This window comes from Leuciscus leuciscus (genome assembly GCF_965113295.1).
Source record: "Leuciscus leuciscus genome assembly, chromosome: 24".
Lineage (NCBI taxonomy): Eukaryota > Metazoa > Chordata > Actinopteri > Cypriniformes > Leuciscidae > Leuciscus > Leuciscus leuciscus.
The window spans coordinates 11,913,274-11,935,554 of record NC_138723.1 but is presented as its reverse complement, the minus strand read 5'-3'; the positions used below and the strand labels follow the sequence as shown (position 1 = coordinate 11,935,554).

General features: G+C 38.1%; 1 protein-coding gene and 1 long non-coding RNA gene across 4 annotated transcripts in view; one reads left to right on the top strand and one right to left on the bottom strand.

Annotated features, from left to right (window-relative positions):
* The window catches only part of gnaz (guanine nucleotide binding protein (G protein), alpha z polypeptide), a 42,741-nt gene extending 23,056 nt beyond the window's left edge, over positions 1–19,685 (top strand). For all 3 annotated transcript variants that reach the window (XM_082158434.1, XM_082158435.1, XM_082158436.1), the window contains exons 2-3: positions 734–2,040; positions 14,406–19,685. In XM_082158434.1, coding sequence (XP_082014560.1) covers positions 1,318–2,040; positions 14,406–14,750 — 1,068 coding nt within the window. In that variant the 5' untranslated portion in view covers positions 734–1,317 and the 3' untranslated portion in view covers positions 14,751–19,685. The remainder of the gene's footprint in view (positions 1–733; positions 2,041–14,405) is intronic.
* Positions 8,705–14,399, bottom strand: LOC309489601. The gene is made up of 2 exons (XR_014202454.1): positions 12,499–14,399; positions 8,705–12,237 (listed from the first exon to the last, which is right to left on the bottom strand). It is a non-coding gene; the product is annotated as an uncharacterized lncRNA (long non-coding RNA).
* Positions 19,686–22,281: the final 2,596 nt, after the last annotated feature.

The following is a 22,281-nucleotide window of genomic DNA, read 5'->3' as shown; positions in this document are numbered from 1 at the left end:
AAAAGCAAGTTAATCAAGTCAAATTTTCAACAAGTCAAAGTAAAAAATAAATCAAAATGGACCCTATTACTTTCATAATAAGGTTACTGAAACAGTTTGTCTTTGTATGAAACAAACAACTTAGATTTTTTGTCTCACATAATCAAGGCCATGTAGCCACAGTAACCTATTTTTACAGTAGACTTTATTTTAGGGCACTGCTGTAGGTAAAACAGCCTTTTTCTTAAATTTGATTCCAGTTAACATTAATGTAATTCAAGTTACAGCAATAATAACAAATAATGATAGAAGTGTAATCATTGGGATGCCTTTAGGAGCTATTGTTGGCGAACTTTACCTTCAGCTTGCGTGCCCTGGTCAAAAAGTCTCCTCAAAAGTGGGTGCCAGCAGTGTTTCATTCAGGAATGCAATGCCCACTTCTCACTTCCCAATCAATTCCTTTTGGACGAAATAAAGTCTTAAGATTTTTTTCTCATTGTATATTCTGATTTACTCAGAAATGTCACATTTACGAAGGTAAAACAAGGTTGTGAATATATGTATCATGTTGTTAGACATTAAGTTAAGAAAGTGAAGAACTGTTAACTGATTAATGTTTAATTTTGTAAGAGCATCGTCCAGTCAAGAAGGTTTAATCTCTCTCTGATGGAAACTTTCTTCTTAGAATTCTCCTATTTACTTGCCCTCCTTTCTGTTTCATGATTACTAATGTCTCTCTTTTTTTTACCTGCAGGAACGTGGGCCTTTAGCTGCCTCACTGGCTTATGTAAGCAGGACGATCTAGTACACAGTTGCCTAAAACAGTCCACAAGAACAAAGGTCTGACATTCCACCGGTCGCAAAGTGTCTGAAGAAAATTAAAGGAGGTAGGAGTTGTCTACTGATGAATCAGTCACAGAAACACAGGGAAGCACACTGGACGCCATGAGGGAGGAGAGTGAAGGAATTTTACGATTTCGACTTTCTCTCGATGAACATTGACAAGTCCACTTAAAGCCCGCCGTGCTCAGGGGAGAGTCCCCTGATATGAACCCTAAGTCCTTGGGATCTCAAAGGCAAATGCCCTTATGCCAGGGCCTGAGTGGGTCTTCCACCATGTCATGGTAGCATTGTACGCCAAAAATCAACCCTTGGAAAAAAAATCATAAACTGTAGACTTGAACAATGCAAGTTGTCTAACACCAATCTGACACAGGTTTCCAGAAAAAGCTTCCTCTAGTCTCCGCTCAACTATATCAACATATATTGTTTACATTGCATACTTTTTATCTCTCTCACTCCCTGGGATTACCAGCTCAAGTCCAGGTGCAGTCAACCATGGGGTGCCGGCAGAGTTCGGAGGAGAAGGAGGCCGCCCGGCGCTCACGGCGTATAGATCGACATCTCCGCTCAGAAAGCCAGCGGCAGCGGCGTGAGATCAAACTTCTGCTGCTCGGCACTAGCAACTCTGGCAAGAGCACCATTGTGAAGCAGATGAAGATCATCCACAGTGGAGGCTTCAACCTGGAGGCATGCAAGGAATACAAGCCCCTCATCCTCTACAACGCCATCGACTCACTCACCCGCATCATCCGTGCCCTCGCCACCTTGAAGATCGACTTCCACAACCCTGATCGAGCTTACGACGCAGTGCAACTCTTTGCCCTCACCGGGCCTGCTGAGAGCAAGGGCGAGATCACACCAGAGCTCCTGGGGGTGATGAAGCGCTTGTGGGCCGATCCAGGGGTCCAGGAGTGTTTCTGCCGCTCTAATGAGTACCATCTAGAGGACAATACAGCCTATTATCTAAACGACCTGGACCGCATTTCTGCGCCAGAGTACATCCCAACCGTAGAAGACATTCTGCGCTCTCGTGACATGACCACTGGCATTGTTGAGAACAAATTCACCTTCAAGGAGCTCACCTTCAAAATGGTGGACGTGGGTGGCCAGCGTTCAGAAAGGAAGAAGTGGATCCACTGTTTTGAGGGTGTGACTGCCATTATATTCTGTGTGGAGCTCAGTGGCTATGACCTCAAGCTTTATGAAGACAACCAGACGGTAAGGAGAACCCAATTTTGTATTCGGGTCATTGGTGCAGCGAGATAATGCAAGAACACATGAAACCAATGTTATCTGCAATGGGCTGCATACATCTTTACAATACATTCATCCTGTCCGTGGCACTGACAGACAAGTGCTTTTTATCATCTCACTTCCACATTTCCTGTAGCACAGAAACTTTCCGTTACATTGAAGCTATTTAGAGAACTAACAGTACCCTGCTTAAGACCAGAATAGCTTGTTGTGTTTTAAACACTGATATCCTTACCAGTTGGCGACTAAACTAGCTTAACCATCAAGACTGATGGGGACACTATACTGTCAAAAGAGCACCGTCCTTCGGATGATACGTTAAACCGAGGTCCTGACTCTCTGTGGTCATTAAAAATCCCAGGATGTTCTTCGGAAAAAAGAGTAGGGGTTTAACCAGTCTGGCCAGATTTGCCCATTGACCTCTGTCCATCATGGCCCCCTGATCATCCCAATATAAACTGATTGGCTTCATCTCTCTGTCTTATCTCCACCAATAAGCTGGCGTGTGGTGGGTGTTCTGGCGCAATATGGCTGCCGTCACATCATCCAGGTGATGCTGCACATTGGTGGTGGTTGAGGAGATTTTCCCTTCCATATGTGAAGCGCTTTGAGTACCCAGAAAAGTGCTATATAAATGTGACAAATTATTATATTTTTTTTTTTTTATTTATTATTAAGACTACTATGGTCGTCTAGCTTCATCAGAAAGACAATGCTGGGCGACCAGCCTTGCCAATGCTAGGTGGTTTACCATCTTAACCAGTCTAAGCTGTATTGTCGGTCTTAGCAGCTCTCCCAGCCTGTTGAAGCTGGTTTGTTGGCTGGTCTTAGAGGGGTTTTGGGCCCTTATCAGAGGGTCAGACTGGGAGATCACCTGGCCTCCCAACTAAACACCAGCTTAACCAGTGGTGCGTTTCCTGTTCAGTGACATAACTCCCTGCCTAACTACCATAGTATGATGCATAGTTGGAGAATTAACTAGCTAGTCATAACTGTTTCCCAAAACCATAGTAACTTTTTCACTCATCCATCTTTCCAACCATACTAACAAGAAACTATGCTTCTAACTGCAGGTTGTGAGCTGTAAACAACTTTGCGATGCAGTTTGCAAATGTTCGTTGATTTTGGGAAACATTTAATCGTTGAACTATTTTGGTAATTACTGAACTTGCGACCATAATTAGTTGGCTAACAATGTATTTGGTAAATGCATCCCAGACTGGGAGACCACGGCAAATTAGCTTAGGCTTTTCTAAGCAAGGTTTTTTTCAGCAGGCTCCCTATGAATTAATTACAAATTATATTTACAGAGTAAACTTGATTGTAATTGCCTCTGACGTTAATTAAAGGTGTGTTTGTGTTAAGACCACTAATCTATATAAATGACTGGATTACTCATGATGACATCATAAAATGTGAAGCCACCACGCCGTCATATTGGTATTCCCTAGTGTTCCATCACATTCTATTGAATTAATAGGAAATCATCTGATTTTAATGAGACAACATACAGTAACGAGTCAGCGTTTTTATATCTGAAGTCTCCCTGTACATTCTTACAACGCAAACGGCCTAAACTTTTAAATGGTTATTGGTTTAAAGTCAGGAATTTCCCTTCATGCTTAATATTTCCTGCATAAATGCGTACATAAATAAATCTATTTTGTGTTAGTTCAGTTACATGTGTCGGATTTTAAAGCTGCTTTGAAACAGTCCATATTGTTAAAAGTGCTATATAAATGAAGGTGACTTGACTTGACGGCAGTGTGGAGTAGACACACCAATCTTAATGATTTATATATATTGCTTATCCTGCCTGAAAAGACCATAAACATTACCGATAAGGTTCGAAGTATCAATTACTGTACATAGCCTACATCTTTAAAACTAATCATGTGCGACTGATACGCTGCAAGTCAATGATGCCCTCTGTCGTTAGGGAATCGTAAGATGGCTGAATACTTCCGGTGGCTTCACCGCCTGATGGCAGTTTAGAATGCAACGAGCAATCCAGTCATTTATATAGATCAGTGATTAAGATTTGGAATTAACTTTTATAAACAGTCGCCTAACTGCATATATTTTCTCTCCATGTGCTGAAGCTAATTGCTTATCAGTGAGTCTAAAACTGCATAGGCTACCTATGTGCGCTACATTAAACCTTTTCCCTCGACTCACAACAAGAACTTCCAAGTAGTGCATTAGCCTGGAATATCAATTAGCGTTGGGGAGTTAAAAATAAAAGTGTTCTGCGAGTCTTGTGGGGAGGGGAGGGGGGGGGATGTACAAAAGTGATAATTGAGTTCACAGTGCAAGGTGTCAGGGTGTACCCGCGAGAATGATCAGATTTAGCACTGGGGAAAATCACTGATGTGATGGGGGTCAGAGAAGTTTTGTGTGTCTTCTTCTGGAAAGTTTGAAACAAAAAGGAAGTAACAAATCAAAGAGGAAGTGAGGAAAGTGAAGCAAGGATTTAATGACTTGCTAGGGGAGTGGCAAAAAGGAATATGTTGAAGGGGGAAGGGCGGACCTCCTCCATAGCTTTTTCAGATTTGCCATTTTATCTAGTTGAAAACCATCGCAGCAGTTAGAGATAGCCTGAGGTCATCTTCAAATATAATTTATTAGCTCTAGCCGCACCTGTTTACAAGGTGTGTTGGTCATTTTCATGCTAGATTTGGATCAAATGTCAAATGTTTTCTTTGGCTTTAAAGTCAACATGATATCGAAATGTATTGTTCTTTCATAACACAAGTTCCTGGTTTTACAGTATTCTGAAAGATCCATCGATTAGCTTTAGGGTTTGAATATACTGAACATCCTGTTTCAGAAACGTTATATTACGGAAGTAAAATAGCTGGCTAATGTCATTTAATGTTGATTTTAAGAGTGAACAGTGAATAAATATGATATATCAGGTCTTTTTTTCCCTTGCTCATAGGACAGATGTTGTTGCTATGCTAAGTTTTTTGTTCTCCTTGACCATCTAGGAAAGGCTCATGGAAAATCTGGGCTACACAGGCCCTCACAACTTTCGTAAACATACGCTAACAGCTAGAGGAGTGTGTGTTTGAGCTCCAGGGTCTGGGGTGAGCCTCTGAATGAGATTACTCAATAAGCACTCATCTCTGAACTGGCCCACATGTGCTGCAGCTTGAGTGCTGCCAATCTCCTCTGGTTCTGCCAGTACAGAGCAGAATTTCTAAAATGACACCCCTCGCCCTGCGAATTCACTCACTGGCATGCGTCGGATAAGGCAAGTGGGATCAGCGCAGTCACCGAATGATTGAGTCGGAGTGGCAGCGAAGGGTTTTAAGCAATGCTCCATGGTCTTAAGAAAGTCTGTCTGAATGGGTTGTCAGCCATAGGGAGAAACACGAGCATAAGTAGAGCGATGATGCTCTGAATGTTGATAATAGGAGAAAATCTTGGTGACTTGTGTATTAAATAGACAATGTTGACTAAGATGGCAGGGTTGGGCTAGTGACACTAAAAGCTTTTGCACTACAGTAATGTGTCTAGACAGACACTACTGTACTGTATATAGGACTGTTGAATGCAATCATTATACAGGAAAACAGGACTCTAAAACGTCTGGTTAACGCAGCATATTAAACCAGAATGAAAATACAGCAACAGGCAGAAGTGTCATGCTCACTCAAACAGATTTTTGAGCCAAGTGGATTTTGAATGGAAAAAAAGGTCACAGTTGTTGAATAGTCTTTTTTTTCTTTTTTCTTTTTATGTAATATATACTGTATATACTGTATTTATATAAGTTTGAACCCAGGTCTTATACTATCTTCTTATATTCTAGTAAAGTATAAAACTACTATAAAAGTATTGTCTTTGGTCATGTCTTATCTTGCCTCGGGCACGATGTGAGCCAACACTGCTGCCCCCTCAAAAAAAAAAAAATTAAAAAATAGCTACATGATGCCCCTGGCCGCATGAAACATGTTTGTAAGATGTTCCAAGGCAAGTTTTCCATAACACTGCAAACACTCAGTACCTTCCCCACATAATAAATTATCTATGTATCCTCACTCTTGAAAGTTTCATTTCCAGCTGTCATGAGCTTTGCAAAAAGCTGTTTCATTCAGGCTTAAAGGGATAATTCACCCCAAAATGAAAATTCTGTCATCATTTACTCGCCCTCATGTCACTCCAAACCTGTAAGACTTCCGTTTGTCTTCGGAACACAAAGGAAGACATTTTAATGAAATCTGAGATTTCTGCCCCTCCATTGACAGCTACGCAACTAACACTTTAACGCTTCAAAAAGTTCATAAAGAGATAGTAAAACTAATCCATATGAATTGAGCAGTTTAGTCAACATTTTTTTGAAGAGACACGATCGCTTTATATGATGAACAGAATGAATTTAGGCTTTTATGTTCACTGATTAATGTTTTTATGTGAATAAAAGCCTAAATTAAATCTGTTCATCATATAAAGCAATTGTGTCTCTTTAGAAAATTTGGACTAAACCGCTCAATTCACATGGATTAGTTTTACGATCTCATTATGAACTTTTTGAAGCGTCAAAGTAGTAGTTACGTAGCTGAAAGACCTCAGATTTCATTAAACAGGTCTTCATTTGTGTTCTGAAGATGAACGAAAGTCTTATGGATTTGAAACGACATGAGGGCGAGTAATTATTAAAAGAATTGTAATTTTTGGCTGAACTATCCATTGTAGTGGAGTGGTATTTTATAGATTGTCGTTGACCAGAATTCTGCTAGATTTCAGTTACCACATTAAAATCCCACCTAATGATTTGCACCATCCTGTAATGCCTGGCGTCTCTAGTGTGCTAAAGCTCGCAAAGCTGACTAAAGCTTTGAAGACAGACCATAATTGACCAAGAAATACTGGCAAGAGTACTTTCAAGCCATTTTTACCTAATGAAAGCAATTTTACAATTGAATTATCTTTTATTAAAAAATTTCCTTTCTGCCGTAATGTCCCCACAGTCCCCCACGCGTATTCCTGCACATCTGTTACAAAAGCTTTCCAGTAATTCAACGCCGCAGACGTAACTTTTCAATTGCGATTCACAATCATCTAATTCTGCTGGGGACTTCAAGCAACAGTTGTCAATTTTGTGGCACGGCACATTTCATCTTCTTTTCCCCCTTTCAATATTTCTTTCTACATTCCTTTTTTGACCCAACCCTCCCTTAAAAAAGGTTTCCATGGCAACCATTGCCAAGCAACAGAGCAGTCAAACGCTCCTAATCCTGTGCTGTTGACAATGAGCTGTGACCGGGAGAGGGGGGTTTACATGGTGCTCGGCAACCGGAGAGAGGGTAGACGTGTGCTCGTGCAAGCGGCGGAGAACGTGTGCTGAGAAGGACAGCGTGAGTAACTGCATTGCGCAATAGTCAGTCAAAGCAATGCAGCTCCGGTGCCAGTTGGCTGGGAGGAGTTGGAGAGAGTCTCAAGATCTGGGTCACGGGAGGGATGCTTGGCCATATATCGGCTTTGATGAAGTTCATTGATGGAGGACATCTACCATCTCTCGCCTTATGTGTGTGACACCAGCCACTGAGGCACATTAGTTTATTTTTCTTTTTTTTGGTCTGATTTATTTTTATTTAATTTTTTCTGTTATCATTTATTTGCTCTCATGTTATTGTAAATCAGCCTGACTTTCTTTTTTCTACTGAACACAAAAAAATATTTTGAAAGATTTCTCAGTGTTTTTTGTCCCTACACTGAAAAGCAAAAGATTGTTTGGTTTCCCAGCATTCTTCAAAATATCTTCTTTTGTGTTCCACAGAAGAAAGAAAGTCATACAGGATTGTAACAACATGAGGATTATTAAGTGATGACAGAATTTTGGGTTAACTAGTGATTTGAACAAACCTTTAAACTTTAGTGTGTAACTCGTCCCACATTGTTTGTGCAACAGACATGAAAAATACCCTAACATTACAAAAAAAAAATATATATATATTTTTTAAGGATGAGCCACAATTGTTGAATAGTCTGAATTGAAATTGACTAGCTCATCTAGTTTTCATAACGTTTCTTCCCTTATTTGCCATATATATATATGAAACTGCTTCTTGAACAAGAATTTTTTTTTTTTGATTTTGCCCAATGTGGAGTTGATTGGATGGTTGTGGTTTGCTATTGGTCGATCTCATAAGTGACAGGTTGTCTCGCCCTCATACCAGTAAACATGTCATCAGAGAATTTAAGAAAATGATTAATACACAATGATGTGTACAGTTAAATCATTTACAATAAATCCTGCAGTATCCCATAAATTGAGATAAATGTCATAAATGAGAATTGTACATTTTGATTTATTGGTGAGTTTAATTAGCATTCTGACAGCAACCCGAAATTACACGGGGCAAATCTAGTTCTGAATTTGAATTTTGATACATTATAATGCATCCATTGCCAGTAATGTTGAAGGATGCCTCAGACACACTGACTCATGCCTTTCAATTACTGATAAACAAGGATGACAGTGAAAAAATTCGTAGCTACACAGGCAGCTTAGCCTCAATGCATTAAATGAAGCTTTGAAGCTAACCATGTTAGCCACATTAGCTAAATCGACTCAATTGTGAAAACATGAAGTTGGTAACCAGTTTTGATACTGAGTTTTAAAAAAAACAAAAGCTTCAGCTTGAGCTCCATGTTTCCTACTTTCATAAATTTTTATGAAAATGCTAACAATTCTTCAACATAACATAGGCTCATTGGAAAAACGCACCTCTACCTACATTTTTGCAATACTCTAAAAACGTACACCCATACACATATCAAAAATAAACACTAGTGGCTTTAAACACCAACAACTTTTATTCCTTTTAACAAAAATAATGATTACAGAGGCAGATTACCTATTAAAGGTCAATTCACACCGCACAGACAAACATCAATAAATAAGTTAGCCATCAATCAATAAGTCAATCAATAAGAATTCTATGAAAAATAACTCAATAATTCAGACTGCCCCAAGAGACACCAACAAACACTGATTGAACATGTTCAGTCAGGTGAAAACAAATCCTGACCAACGCCAACAGATGTAACACACCGATCCAACAAAACCCAACAATCGTGTTTGTTGGTGTTTGTCTGTGCGGTGTGAGTTGGCCTTAAGAAATACTTATTTTCATACGGCTCCTTGCACAATACTGTTATGTCATGACCTCAAAACACTTTTACCATAGTGCATCATTTGTAGACTTATACATTTTGGCATTTGCATCACATATATGTGCAGCTTTTATGACGTAGCGGCTTGCTATCTCATCTGGTACAGCATAGCGATGTGTAGCGTTGACAACAGGTCCTATGAAACACAAGTCTTAGAGGAAAGCTAAGATAGCATGGTTGCTTCAGCAAATGCAATTTTATCTCTTTACGTTTGCTTTGCTTAACACTATCGGTTATGTTTATGGTAGGGTTTAGTGTAGGTGTTATCTTCAAATGCAAAAGAGCATTGACCTTTTAGTGCCACTCACCGGACATTTTGTTTCTGAACTGCCACGATATGTACTACAACCAACGTAATAAAGCGGTTCACGTTCATCTGTTTTGGATAAAACTGAACATGCTTTTAGCATCACTTGTATCATTTTGCAGAGATGTAGCCAAAGCCACGTTTTTCCAGTGAGCCCTGGATTGTATTTCTGTTAATAATTTAAAAAAAGAACCGATAACTAGGGATGCTTCTACGTTCAAATACAACTAAACTTTGTATAATGTTCTAATCTTCAACAAAGGAAATGGGAGCAGGGCGGGATAAAGAGAACAGAGACAAATGTGAGACGCAAAGTGTGGCAATTACGAGCAGGTATGGTGTAAATGTACTTTACAGCTCTCTCTATCATTGCTGATGGGGCTATTAGAGGACTAGACAAGAGTCGTTTTCACTCAGCTTCTACGAAATGGATTTTCTGGAGCGAGACGTCTCAATTCAACAGTTCTTATTTACAGGAAACAAAGCATTAATACACTGTTGAACCTCCTTATTAATATTTAAGCCTAATGAAGGCTTGTGTCTGGAGTGCGCAGGGAGAGGCCAGGCGTCACGCTGCGCCGTGTGTCTCGGCGGGGGTACCCCTCCCGCTGGCTCCCTGCCTCCTTTTCTCTTTCTTTCTCTCTCTCTCTTCTCCTTCCATCGCTCCCACAATTGGCTCTGGAGAAGGCTGTAGTTGGAAACACCCAGAGCTTTAACAAAGCACTTCCACCCCATCCCCTGGGCTGCCCGATTGCTTAATGGACACCTTAAGATCCGCAGGGACGTTTGGCTAATGGTGTGACCTGATATCAGAGAGTCCAATTGGCCATTCGAGGGCCTCTCTCTGCAGGAATATGAGTACACTCAGGCGCAATCGCAGCCCCTCACAGTCTGTCAGCCAGCTAGGCGTTACGGACAAATGTTTATCTGTGTTTACAACAGTTTTTGTTTAGTTTTTTTTAAATCAGATTTGTGTGCACTATTTTTTAAGATTACATTACAATGTCATGGAGGATTACTCACACTACAAGATGTCTCAGCCCATTGTCACTTCCTGCCCCGCGTGACCAAAAAAGCCAACGAAATATTTCGAAAGAGTGTGATTTTCTTTTTACAACTATGCAACATTTTTTCTTTTTTTCTCCAAATTCCTGTCAAAGAAAAGCCTTAACCCTAATCCTAACCTGATAGCAGCTAATAGTAGCTAAAATGATGTTGTCCCCCTCGGTTGAAATGGGGTGTCAGGATCCCCTCGGTTGAAATCCGCCTTCTGGGTGGGGGGTGCGGGTTGGTTTGGTCATGGCGGACTAGATCTGCTACTCTGCTGCAGAGCAAGTACAACTTACTTCTGCTAAATACTAAGAACATAAAAGTAAGGTACACATGCTACTGCTAGAGAGAGGGAGACCCCCTGTAGCAGATTTAGGCAGGTGGTGCTGGGGAGGCACAGGGCTAGAAGAAGAATTTGCACAGCCCACAAAGAAAGGACTTGTGTCCTCCAAAGCGTTTTTAGCCAGCTGAAAATGCTAGGTGCTCTGCTGAAAACGCCTAGCTGTGGGCGCTTGAGAGCATTTTTTTTTTCCAGTTGAGACACTCTGCTTGCTAAGATATGGAATATCTGCAGAAGTGTTACTAGGATCTCATTTCACTGATAGTTTCTTTCCGTTTTGTTTCTATATAAAAATATCAATACAATGTAAAGTTTGCAGTGACTCTTGTTTTAAATTATTTTGTTCCGTTCTTATGCTTGTGGTTGTCATCTGTTGCCATTGTACAAGCAGGATGTGGCGGTTGGTCGGTGTTGTATTTGTCCCCTCCTCCACTGTGATTGGACGGCTGGGTAAAAAGTGACAGTGATGAGCGCTGCGTTTTACCCAAAGTTTAACATTCTTTAACTTTCAGCGACTGGTAAAAAACGCCAAGCACTCAGCGCTTCAGTGTGAAATAGACGCTCAGTGAATATTTTCCAGATCATAAAAATATTTTTTTTTAAATTGGCTTTAGTACAATGAATATATTTATTTAAAAGAATTGTTTCATTTGGGGAAAACTGTTGTCTTTATAATATCGTGCCTAAATGGTTATCTATATGGTATAAATTAGTATTATACATTAAATATGTCCTCCTACACAAGGGAATCGCCATATTTAAGGATCCTTGACAAACTTTAAAAAACCTTAAACCCTAACATTTTTCCTGCTGGTCCTGGATCAACATTCCCATCCACCAAAAGGAATGTTGCTCCAGGACCAGCAGGAATAACCTTGGTGCTGCACTACGGCAAAAGAAGGAGACAAAATTGATGAAAGAGTCCCAGTGATGAGGTCTTTCTATTTTCTTCATCATAGCAACTATTCCTCCATCGTCTTCACATTCACAGATTTTACTCATCTCTCTGTGAAACCCACTTTCACTCTCTCGTTGATGATCTTGTGATTTGCTCAAAGCACGATGATGTTTTGTGTAACCTTTCAAACAGCGGCCCAGTCTTCATATCAGATTCCTCCCTCAGTCACAAGCTGCTCGTCCCAACCACGTGCCCGAAACCATTGCAGCTCGCACTGTGGGAGGGGGTGGAAGGGTGGATCCACCCGCACACACTCCACTTACAAAAAATGTGGTAAACGCAATGCACTCGGGATAATCGATAATTAATCTATCTATATATCTATATATATATATATGAAGAGTTCAGATGCAAAAGCCTCTAAATGCCATCTGAAATTTTCTTATAGAATGATAATTTTTATCAAGCTTGTATATTTTAATTCAATAATTTCCCTTAAATGGCAATGAAGATTACCTATTAATTGTATTATAAGTGAAATTACTGAACTTAAATACACAAGCTTGATAAAAATGATCATTATATAAGAAAATTTCAGATGGCATTTAGAGGCTTTTGCATCTGAACTCTTCATATATATACAGTATCTATATGTTTGCAAGTATACTTGCTTTGACTTCTAGTAGACTTAATGTTGTCTTATAGTCTTACCTATGAAGCTAAAGTAGATTATGTAGTAAATTATGTTTAGTAAACACTATAACCTTTGAAATATCTGCAGAAAGCACATGTTCGGAGATTAAAATGCATTACTTGGATGGATGATGGTATCGTAAAAGGCTCCGCTGATGTCGCCAGCAAAATGGTTCTGGGCATTTCACGGGTGTTATTTACATCCTGTCCTCTGCCTTTGTTTTATGGGCATTACCCTGGCAAACACAGCAAGGTAATTGAACATGGGCAAGTGACTAATTGAATTAGATAGGGAACTCAGTGTGGGCTAGAGAAATGGAGGTTAATAACTTCGGTCGGCCATATGATGCCTGCTGAAATCGACATGATTCTGTGAGCAGCTTTTGCTTGTTGTTTCTCTTCGGGATTTTGTGGTGCGCGGATTTTAATCTTATTTTTGAATGCATTTAATGTTTAGTTAATGTTTCATCTTTGCAGAAAGCGACAATTATTTTCAATAAGTCATGTTATGGCCCTGTTTTATCTAACTAAATATTGACCGAAGATTGAGCATACTCAGTACTCAGAAAGCCGGTCTCTTGTTACCTAATCATGTTTTAGATAAGGGTATGTGTCAACATTCAAATAATAGGCTACTATGTATGTTAGAATGGAAAAAAAAAAAGTTGAAAACCTTTGTGAAAATGCACTTTAGCATTCACTTTATCATATAAATTCTATATGGAAATAATATACTTTAAAGTAATATACTTAAGTGCAAACTGAATATGTTTTCAAATGTTTTCCCTTTTTAAAGTGTACTTGAGTGTCAAGAAACAGTCATGAATGTGTACTCTCTTTAAGTACAGTTTAATGGACTTTTATTTCATTATTATTATTTTATCTGCCACTACAGTTTTTCAAACCTATATATGTTCAAGATTTGAAGTACATTACAATTGCACACTACTTTTTTTTACAAGAGAAGACAAGAATGATTCTGATTCATGAATGAACTTGTAAAGGTAACGGTAACACTTTAGGTTAGAATTCTCACTATTAACTAGTTTCTTAATAGCATGCATATTACTAGGATATTGGCTGTTTATTTGTACTTATAAAGCACATATTAATGCCTCATTCTGCATGACCTTATTCTACATCCCTTAATCCTACCCAATACCTAAACTTAACAACTACCTTACTAATAATTAATAAGCAGAAATTAGAAGTTTAATGAGCCAAAAGTCGTAGTTAATAGTTAGTTAATAGTGAAAATTGGACCCTAATCTGAAGTGTGACTTCATCACACAGAAATGTTGTTGGTTTCTGGGGTGTTTTGAATAGTTACTTACTGGCAAAAGAGTATATACGAGATTATTGTTCCTCAGGTTTCTCTTTCAATGCACTATTTTTGACCCATTTTATTGCTAACCAAGGAAAAATTGTAATTCTGATGGCTTAGTAAAGTAATAGCACACTTTCCTCAACAAGCCACGCAATTTGAGGTATCCTTCATGTCTGTATAGCACAGACAGTGCTAGATAATACTTCAGGTTAAAGGCATGTTCAAATCCCTAAGTATGCAATAGTAAAAAGCAAATTGTGGGAGTTAAACCACATCATTTGTCCCCTGTTGCCACAATGAATGGCCCGCTATAGTGACTTGTTGTCCTAATATTGGGTCATCTCTTTTGACACTCAGCCCTTCATCTAGATCGAGAGTGTCTCTGGGAACTTAATATGTCACCCTGTTTACTCTCTTCAAGGTTAAAGGCCACTGATTTCATCAACTTCCGAGGTTTTCCCCTACGAGGGAGCCAGATCCTTTTGTTAGCGCTCCAACTAACCATTTCTTGTCTTCGGTTTCCCAACAGAGCCGTATGGCGGAGAGCCTGCGTTTGTTCGATTCCATCTGCAACAACAACTGGTTCACCAATACCTCGCTCATCCTCTTCCTCAACAAGAAGGACCTGCTGGCCGAGAAGATCAAGCGTATTCCGCTGACGGTCTGCTTCGCTGACTACAAGGGCCAGAACACCTACGAGGAGGCGGCCGTGTACGTGCAAAGGCAGTTCGAGGACCTCAACCGCAACAAGGAGACCAAGGAAATCTACTCGCACTTCACTTGCGCCACTGACACCAGCAACATCCAGTTTGTGTTTGACGCGGTGACGGACGTGATCATCCAAAACAATCTGAAGTACATTGGATTGTGCTAGGACGAGGGGACGGGGGAGAGGGGCGACAGGCGCGGCAAAAGTAAAACCCTTTGGCGAACGATGAGGGCGCCCTCAAAAACGCTTGTTGAAACTGTAAACTCAGATGAGGCCCAGAGGAAAGGGCTACATGCTGCCATCCGCTAGATTTATCAATGTCAAAAACTAAAGGTCAAGAAGGATTTAACAAGGTCGGTATAAATGTGTTTGCACTGAACATACTGTATGACTATGTAGACACACACACACACACACACATGCATCGTTAAGTTTGTTCACACACAACGGACTTTGGGATCAGTTAAGCACGTTTAACATGGAAACACTGGAAAAAGATATACCTGCTCCTCTCTTCCCTTAGAAACAGCAGGAATAAAGATACCATACATGAAAGGGATAGTTCACCCCAAAAAAGACAAAAAGTCATCACTTACTCTTATCATTTCCAACCTGTATGACTTACTACTTTCTTCTATGCACATGTTTAGCAGAATGTTCATGCTTCTCTTTTCCATACAACAACAGTGAACGGTGAAATCATAAAAGTACCATACCTTATGACTTGTGTGCTTATTATTAAGGAATATGACCATATGCACATATTCAAATTTGGTGCATCGCAACTGGTTTAGATACACACTCAAGTATTGAAGTCAACATCAAAATAAGCATAAGATAAAAGATTCATAAAAAACAATGATTTAAAATATACTTTAAAGTAAAACTTTAAATTTGACATTACAAAGTGTACTTAAGTGTGTTAAGCAACCTAGTCATGAAAGTGTACTCTCTTCAAGCAAAAGTGCACTCAAGTGACCTTTAATTTCATTAATATTATATCATCTGCTAGTAGTTTTTTTTTAATATATATATACAAGTGCACATTCAATACAATTAAGTGCACTATGTTTTCACAAGAGAAGAAAAGAATGATTAAAAAAAAAATATGTCATCTAAAGAATAGGTGAGTGTTTGCTTGTGCAAAAAATTGCCTCATACCTTGTGGTTGCCGAGGTGTTGCTATTTGGTTGTTCGGGTATTCTGGGAATTGTGAATGGTTTCTTGGTGGTTTCTATATTGTCTCTATTTGTCCCTCCTCTTTCAACGCAAATAAAAAATTTAGCCCATTTTATTGCCCAACAAGGGAAGATTGTAATTTCTATGGCTTTGAAAAGTAACACTTTCAATATAAAATATAATATAAAAGCTATATGCACATGCTCAAATTTGGTGCATCGCAATTGGTTAAGATGCACACGCAAGTGTCATGACACGTCTTGATGTGCCATATTTGAATATACGTGAGTGACCATGAATAAGATTTGAGAGCTGCAGTGGAGAAGATTATCAGTGATTAACGACTTACATTTCAGCGTTTTCCTGACACAAATCTATTGCATGACTTCATAAAACTTGGAATACAGATTATATGGACTGCTTTTATAGTACCTTTTTGGCATTTTATGGCACTTAACGGCCACTGGTCACCATTCACTGTCATTGTGTGGAAAAGAGCGGCATGAACATTCTGCTAAATATCTCTATTTGAATTCCACAGAAGATATGAAGTCATATAGATTTGAAGTGACATATGGGTGAGTACACGATAACATTTTTATTTTACAGGTGAACCATTCCTTTAAATTTTGTCTTTCTTTTTAAGGTCTTTGATTTGCCTGATTTAAGTAATGCTGCTTTTGGGGGAGGATTTAAAGCGTTTATTTGAAAGTATAATTGTATATGAGAGGTTAAAAGTATCCTGAGAGAAAAAAAGCAAAAAAACTAAACGATGTCATTTGGTTTTGCTTCAAAGGTGAAATCTGCCTCTGTCTGAATATGGAGTCAAATGGCTTTTTTACTCACACTCACGCTGTAGTTTATTTTTGGCTGTCTGACCCCTAGGAAGCAATCTATTTTCTTGTTTCTTTTTATTCTGTTTTCCTTTAGCCTAAAATAGGATGTAATCCAGAGTTTTTATAGCAAGCGTCCTTCTTTCCATGAGAGTGTTACACTGACGTGAGCATTGACGTGTTTCATAACGATCATTCCAGATTCAAAGAAAAATAAACAGTGCCAATATTAATGTAAATAAAAAAAGGCCCGCCAATCATGTTACTTTTTCGGAAAAGTATATATATATATATATATATATATATATATATATATATAAAAACATTAAATATGCATGATTTTGTTACTTTGGGATTTTGATAAATTATAGTTTGATTTGCTTTCTTATATTTTTTGTTTTACTAACATGCTCCAAAAATATATCAAAGTCAAACACTGTTCACTGTTCCTTCCTGAGAGGTATTTATTGAAGAGAGTTTTATGTGCAGAACGAGTTATTTATGTCCAACGCAACCTAAACTCAGCACGAAAACATTAAAAGAGGATTTACTCCTCAAATTTTGTCTGTAACAGAAAAAGAGAGGAAGAGAGAGAAAAAGAATATCTATAAAAGAGCAGAATCTTTTTATCCTGGTGTCTTTTTGAGTGGACGTGGTCCGCTGTATGTGTAAATACTATGTGAGGTACACTTTGTGAGACAATGAAAAAAAAAAGATGAAAAAAAAAAAAAGAAATCCCTTTTTAAGATGTAGGGCTGATTGACATATTAAAGGGGTCCAGCACCCGCTCCAGTCCTCCTCCTGTTCTGCTATGAAGATGTACAACAAACCCAAATAAGGGCTTCAGGATTGATTTTACAGGATGTCCACCAAAAAAAGAAACAAAGAAATAAATAATAAAGTATAAAAGAACAATAATAGTGAATAAAGACAATTATGCAAATGTTGTTTGTGCTGTAGGTTTGTTTCTTGTGTTGGGGTGAGTGAGGCTTCAGTAACTCTTTCTCCTCAAACTTACACATAATTGCTTGTGTTTGACACATATAATATTTTCTGCAATGCAATCTAACAGTTCTGTGTAATACTAATATTTTATATTTATATTTATACAAACTTTTATACAGGCATTAACCAACCACAAAAAAAATGTCTTGGTCATATTTCACCCGAAAATAAATAAATAAGAATTATAATAATAAAGAAAAGGGAGCCTATTTTTAGAACCATTTGGACTTTTTGCATTGTGACATTATTATTGATGACAATAAATTTGACATTTATTATGACAATTAAAAACACCTTTCAGATTTTATACTACTGTAATGCAAAAATAAAAAAGATTTTAAAGTCTAATGTATGTACATAAATCTACGCACGTGAAGAGAGACATGGTGCTGGAAATAAATATGAGATGGGAGGAAAAATATTTCAACGATTTTGCAGTCCCTCACAAAACTTGTTACCTGAGAAACTTTGCGTTCCTTCTCAAAAACTATTGCGTTCCCCCCAAGAAACTTTGCCATTTCTCTGGGGAACGCAAAACATTTGCGAGAGAATGCAAAAGCACTGATGTATAATAATTTTCCCTCCCATCTCATATTTTTTTCCCCTCACCATGTCCGTATAAATATAATTGTAGTACGCTACAGTTTTTTTTTTTGTTTTTTTTTTTACAGTAACATGATAAAAAAAAAAAAAGCCATAGTAATGACATTAATAAAAATAAAAAAATCAAAGGTTCCGGACACATGCTTAATTATTACTTAATTTACCAAATTTATTTAATTTTTTGGTTTTCTTTTGTGGGTGAAATTCACTATATTCGCTGATATATATCCATTTATCTAAATTCTAACTTTTTGCCTGTACTTCACAATAACAGCATCTAATTCTGTTAAAACATAGAAAAGATATAGTAGGAAAATATAATCCATGGAATTATTTGCTGCCAGCACTGACCACTAATGCAAGAAAATACCAAAACGGTCAGCGATATGCATCCCTCTTTTTCTATATGCATGTTTTCACAGCATCAACAACATTATCAGCCTCATTAAATGTTGCAATAACCTGGGGCAGCTCAGATGACTGTAGTGAGTGGCCATATATTGCCTCCATGATAAATCATTGTTTTGAGTGCTATCACTCTAATTCAATGACATATGCTGCAGGCTGAGGCATTGCATGTAATCCATGAGGAAATTGTTTCTTCCTGCATGACTGTCCCTGGTCATCAGGGAAATGTCTTCTCAGTCAGTCCGGCAACAATAGAAGCTCAATGCTGCTTTTATTTATGGTGCATTGCACCACGGCAATCAACATGCTAATTAAATGTGCAATTAAATTATTCTTCAATTGATTTATGTCTGCAGAGAGTTTGTCTGAGTAGTAAAACGAACTGTGAGAGTGAGAGATGGACGGAACTGAAGATGACAGGCTGGAATGGTCTCGCATAATGGCCCAATTAGTGGCCAAACCCTGGATGACCGCTTATTGTTGCCATTACAAACACGGCCCATTGTTTATCATTGTTGTACCGGGACAAAACAGCATACAGAACTGACAAAATAAAAGTTTATGTACCAAGGAAGCATTTTGAATTAATATGTTCAAGTTGTTCTGAGCTATTCAATCATGTGTGGGTGCCTCCTCCTCCATTTTATCACAAAGTGTGTTTTTCCTTGCCACTAACTGTACAACTCCTGATGTATTCACACTGTCAGACTCAAACTATTAATATTTACAAATCTACATTGATTAAGATTGAATTGAGCATACAGTATGGTTTCAAACTGACCTTCAGCTCCATCCTTTGGAGAAAGTCTGAAGGGGTCTTAAAAAAAAATAAAAAAATAAAAAAGTTTAAATAAATAAAATCATATTTTATCACCAGTGCCAAGTGGATAAAAAGTTCCAAAACAAATAAACCACAAAGTAAGTACCTTTTTCATAATTAATATCAGTGTTCCAAACTCGTCGGCTATCGGCAAAACATGGCAAAATTCGCCAGAATGTCATTTATGCTTTTCTTGCAACACTGTATTTCATGAAACACGTTTTGATTAAAGACCACTGAAGTTTTTCGTTATTTACTGAGATATGTAAATCCATATAAACATCAGCCTTTTGTGAAAACATTATTGGTTTGGTCGCCAGTGCGCATGAACCAACTCGCGCTCTCAGGGAATCTGATTCACATGCTACTTGTTGAACTCATAGCCTAGTAGATGGTATATGGAAAGAATCATTTGTATAATATTTGTTTTTATAAATGTTTTCATGAATATCTTACAGCTGTGAAACCTTTTGAAAACGAACCTGTTACTGTCAGGAGTGGACAGGTTGCTTTAAAAGACACACATTTATATTTCTGTATTCTGCTGAACACTTTCTTTGCTGGGAAAAATAATAATAATAATAATAATCAGATGTCTCACCATTGTTTATGAGGCGTGTGGGAAGTGCTGATCTTGTTCAGGCCCTGGAGTTTCTCTTGGCGTGGCCTTGAATTTCACAAGTAGCCTAAAGCAGATGAAAAAATTGAAAAGGAGGATGCATGACATGGATGTACTAATATATTTCATGATTTTCTAACCAGAATGGCAGGGGGAAATAATGTGCGTGTCACTCAGGAGACAGTTTTCCCCCTTGAGACTGTAGTAAACTGGTTTATGCCACAACATGTGACCAATGTGACTAGATTATTGAAAGAGTGCATTTGCCCTGAAAAACAGAAATAAACAGATGAATGCTATACAGCAACGCTGAGCAGGAGGGCCGGCCAATGGAAGACCTTGTGACTGTCATGAGGAGCAGGGAAGGACACACTGCAGAGACAGAGGAGCCAGGCACTCCATTTCATCTCATTCTTCAGAATGGTAAACATCGGTTTCCAGCTTTACAGTCTTGACAACAAATTGGATTCAGAGTTCAAATTATTCACAGGGATATATGTGATGTGCTACTCTGATATAAAGGTGGTTGGCTGAAACTGAGCCAGGTCACATTTTACGTTTACAAAGCTCTCATTATATTTTGCATAAAGAAAATGATGCCTATTTTTGGACCATTAAGATTTGTTCACATCTTTTATTAACATCTTCCTTTACTGTAATACAAATGGATGTGATTTCTGTAAATTATTCCCAATGATTATTCAAATTAGATTCTCAATCCTGGAATACAGTATTTCTCAATAAAAAATTTAATTAGTCAATAAAATAAATTTAATTCAGCCTACATTAAGATAACATATCAATCCAGCAAGCATGATGTATATAAATATGACTGAAATAAAATATAATAAAAAGCTCATTTATTTTAGTCGCACTGTATCTATTATATAGTTACAAACTTTATATTAGATGCAATTAATCTCTATTAATTGATATCGAATATATATATATATATATATATATATATATATATAGTCCTCCTATAGTAAAACTAATATATATATATCTTATTAAATGTTACTATGGGAGGACAATTTATATACTGTACTTATGTTATTGGACATGTTCATGATATTCATCTGTTTTGAATTCATTTTATAATAAATATATATATATGGATTAAAATTGAGGTCATTAATAAATTAACCACAAATGATATTTTGATATGTGTAATTAATCTATTAAAGACAGTGACCCTAATGTTCTCTCACATTTGTTTGCCGTATGTATAAAAGGCTGTGAGAGAAAAACAGACAATTTCTGTCTCTAACAAGTCCACAAGGGTGTTATTAATATGTTCAAGACATCTGATTGTCTTTTTTTACTCCATTGAACCTCCCAGATGCATGAATTACTACTCTATTGTATTTGTTGGACATGTGAACAAACATGTGAACAAACCAGCTAACAAGTTTAATTGAGCGGAGCCTGCATTCTTGGTTAATTGCAGTTGTCAAAGCGTTCAACTGGGAGTTCATTGAACACTTTATTGCCTATATAGGCAGGCACATCCAAACCCAAAGCCTTTTCTAACAATACATCTTAATACAGCCTACATCACAGCATGGACACAAATAGGATCAATTAGAAATGAATCAATTTAGCTTCGCATACTTTCAAACTGTCCATCATTATTGATGACTGTGAAATGGAATAAGACCCCAGGCCAGACTGAGCTTTTTAACCCAGTCACCTTTGGCTTTAGTAGCCTGGCCTACTGACACTGCGACTCTCTCCAGCTGGTCTAAATGTGTTAAAAACTACAATGCTCATTCTTGTTTTAAAAAGACACGTGAAAAGAAAGGCGTTACTAGGGGGAAATCTCTTCAAGTATATCACCAATCCATCTCTGAAGCACCATGGACGAAGCAATCTAACTTGCTTGGCATGACACAGCACTCTCGCTCGGCTCGCTGAAGGGGATTTGCTGCCACCCTGAGGCCATTCAGCGTAACGCGCGCCACTACCAGGTCAAAGCTTAAGGTCAAATATAGTCTACACACACATTCACATCAATGAGTACTGAATGCATTATGCAATGGGACAAACCAATAGCATTATAGGCTACATCGCATTCTATATAAGGAATAATTGACGACGGGTCGAAAAACAATGCACACCCGAGGTGGTGATGCCGTTACACCTCGGGGTGTGCATTATTTTTCAATAATTAAACGGCCCAGAATCAATTATTCCGCTTATCCTACGGTCATCACACCTCAAAACATT